The sequence below is a fragment of the Bidens hawaiensis genome, unplaced genomic scaffold (assembly GCF_021521415.1).
Source record: "Bidens hawaiensis isolate Kalapana, Puna unplaced genomic scaffold, B.hawaiensis_p1.1 tig00053165_1, whole genome shotgun sequence".
NCBI classification, from domain to species: domain Eukaryota; kingdom Viridiplantae; phylum Streptophyta; class Magnoliopsida; order Asterales; family Asteraceae; genus Bidens; species Bidens hawaiensis.
Genome location: NW_027499576.1, coordinates 1 through 3,001, shown reverse-complemented (window position 1 = coordinate 3,001; position 3,001 = coordinate 1). Strand labels below are relative to the sequence as shown.

At 35.4% G+C, this 3,001-nt stretch overlaps 1 protein-coding gene across 3 annotated transcripts; it reads left to right on the top strand.

The window, feature by feature from the left end:
• Positions 1 to 1,059: 1,059 nt before the first annotated feature.
• LOC143599988 (uncharacterized) lies at positions 1,060 to 1,998 on the top strand. Of its 3 annotated transcripts, none has more exons than XM_077077803.1 (2): positions 1,060 to 1,084; positions 1,293 to 1,998. In XM_077077803.1, the coding sequence occupies exon 2, from the start codon at positions 1,303 to 1,305 to the stop codon at positions 1,996 to 1,998; it is 696 nt and encodes a 231-aa protein (XP_076933918.1). In that variant the 5' UTR covers positions 1,060 to 1,084; positions 1,293 to 1,302. The 3 variants fall into 3 exon arrangements, with proteins under 3 accessions (XP_076933918.1, XP_076933917.1, XP_076933919.1); XM_077077802.1 differs by having other exon boundaries at positions 1,068 to 1,088; XM_077077804.1 differs by lacking the exon at positions 1,060 to 1,084 and adding an exon at positions 1,140 to 1,176.
• The last annotated feature ends 1,003 nt before the right edge of the window (positions 1,999 to 3,001 follow it).

Here is a 3,001-nt window from a genome sequence, read left to right as displayed (position 1 = left end):
TAAAAAGATAGACTCATTTTACAAATTGTCCTCGTATGTTTAAGTAGGTTATTGATGTGATTTTATATTATGATCTAGAGTTAAGGGCACATTTTCACCAACATGATGAGGTTAGTGATTGATTACAAGCAATAGACTTAACAAATTATATATAATCATCAGATGGTTGTAATATCATTATGAATAGCATCCATTAAAAAACGTATGTTACTTGAAGGTTAAGGTTATGGTTAGCAAACTTTAAAGTTAATTAACATTTAAGTTACTTATCCAAAACTCCAATTTGACTAGCTCGTGACTCGTAAATAGCACACTGAGTTGCTTTGGCTCTAGTTAATAGATTCACGAGTTTTTGAGTTCAAGTAAAGGTATAGGATAAACTTATTTCTTGTAGATTGGTGGCTTGATGTGGAGCCTTTTTAGACTTTGCATAATTTGATGGTGTTGTTAACCTGTTATTTGAAATTTGTAAGAACAAAATACAAAATTATATAAAAAAAGACCCAACTTATAAGGCATGAGTTGTAATTCAAGCACCAAACTAATTAGGCTCGGATTGCTATGAGCTTGGCCCAAGAATCACAAGCACAAACTAAATCAAAGCGTCAAACCTTACGTAACTTTTTGCAATTGTATTGACTTTAATTAGTTTTCGACCGAATACACTTATTATTATTATTATTATTGAATTGGATTGGGTTCAATAAGATTGGGCTAAACTGTAACGGGATTATGCTAAATCACAAATCTTAAATAACCTTTATATAATATTCGACATACTCATTTCGAATCAACCGAAAACCAAAAACCCGGTTTCAATCAAGAAACAGACCAAAAAAAAACTTACAAAATCCAATTTTTTTAACGTCTTTAGTTCGATTCATATAATAAACTTAAAACCAAACAATAAACACCCCAAACAAACATTTACAAAAGGTAATTATTTTGAAAGGTTAAAACAGAAAATAGGCAATTTGAAGTGTAAACTCCAAATCTTGAGGTTTTTATTATTTATAGTTGCAGCCGGCTCACACTCTTTTCTGCAGTAGCAGCATAGCGGTCTTAACAATTGAATCTCGTCAAGGTTAGTTAGATCATCTATTCAATTACTCAATTGCTGTTGATTCTATATAACTATCAATCTATAATTTCATATCTGCGTTAGTTCTATTTACAGTTAGGTTTCATTTTCATATAAATGAACAGATTTGACAGTGTAAGCTAGACATAATTTATGTCAGTAAGCCTCTTCCTAATTTGACAGATTAGGGTTTTGTTTCCTTTTGTTGCAGATTCATCAGGATGAGTCTGTTAAACAAAAGAAAGAAACCAGAATCTAAACCAGGTGACGGTCTACTTGAAGTCGACCGAAAAGTACTCGACGCCATCAAAAGCAGAAAAGAAATGGCCATCTGGTCACGCGACTTGAAGACGGAAACCAATTTACCGGATCAAGTCATCAACAAGTCTCTCAAAAACCTTCTAAACGCCTCGCTGATCAAGGAAGTCGTTCACGTCAAACAAAAGGGTCGAAAGCACTACATTGGAGCCGACTTCCAACTGTCAACGGAAGTCACGGGCGGTTTGTGGTATAATGACGATGGAGAGCTTGATGTTGCGTACGTTGATCAACTCAAAGACCTTTGTTTAAAGATCATTCGCAGGTTAAAGGTTGCGACGGCTGACGGGGTTTATGACTTTTTTAAGGCGAATAGGCTGACTCACACGGAGTGCTCGAGCCAGCAGATAATTGAGATTTTGCGGTCTATGGTTTTGGATAATATGATTATTGATGTTAAGAGCACTGGATTAGGGGAGTACCATTCGATTCCTGTTGGTCAAGTGTGTTATAGATGTTCGGTTGGAGATGCTGCTAATCAGGGTCCAAAGGCAGGGGCTTTGGTCTCGGTTCCTTGTGGGGTTGTCCGAGAATTAGACAGTGCACGCCTGATGGACTCACCTCTCCGTCTACTTGTGTTTACTTCACCAAATGGTTAGATTTCTGATGAAACTATGTTTTCGGTCGATGGTTTGGTTTGGGTGTATATTTAGGTGTTTGGGTTCTTGATCTTTGCTTTTATTTTCTTATGCTGTTTGGATTTCGTTCAGTAAGACTGTGTTGACTGTTGACCCCTTTTTGAGTTATGTTTTGTTAAGCTTGGGTGATGCTAAACGATGTTTGTTATATTTTTAGGATATGGTCTTTTGCACTATGGTATAAAGATGGTAAATGGCGCTAATTTGAGCGTCACAAGGTGGTCCCGAGGTAACGATACTAATGATGTTGACGGTTCTGAGTCAAGCTTGGGGACATAAACAACAGTTTCATATGGTCACCAAGAATATTACTGACTCAGATTAGTGTCAATCTTGCACCGCAGAGCTTTAAGGTTATATACATAAAAATGTACCAACGCTTGATCTGACTTGATCTGGCCTAAAAATACATAATCAAAATAATCATAATATTTCAAAAGTGGATACATTGTGAAAACTATATTGGTTTTTAACTGTTTAAATGAAATATAAAGATTTACCTGGTTGAAAATTTGTATGCATTGACTTTTAAATTAAATTTAAACAAATAGTTTCTTCAAACTCTAAAACATATTCTTCGATACAAAAACTAAAATCCAAGGAAAAAAAAAGTTTCACTGTTGCATTATAACGAACACATTAAAGAAGGTAGCTATTAAGGGGCAGAAGCCCAAAACATAAACGGTTGATGCAGAGTTGTAATGGCACGTCAAAGCTGATCGCTAAATGGGTCCATCAAACTTTCGAACCGTCCACTATAACAAGTTACGACACATGTGTTTTATAACATACGTATAACCCATTAAATGAATATGTTAAACCTTGCAGGTTTGAGGCATTTTTGTAAAGAGAGCAAAATCATAGTTCATATGAACTTTTATGACCACTGCTCTCATGCTCACTTTGTGATGTGCTACATATGTCAACCTGTGCTTGAAAAGCAGAAGAAAAGGATGGTTTTTGT

Bases quoted from the DNA above. Each gene is read 5' to 3' on its own strand.
- LOC143599988 (XM_077077803.1), top strand. From the start codon at position 1,303: ATGAGTCTGTTAAACAAAAGAAAGAAACCAGAATCTAAACCAGGTGAC.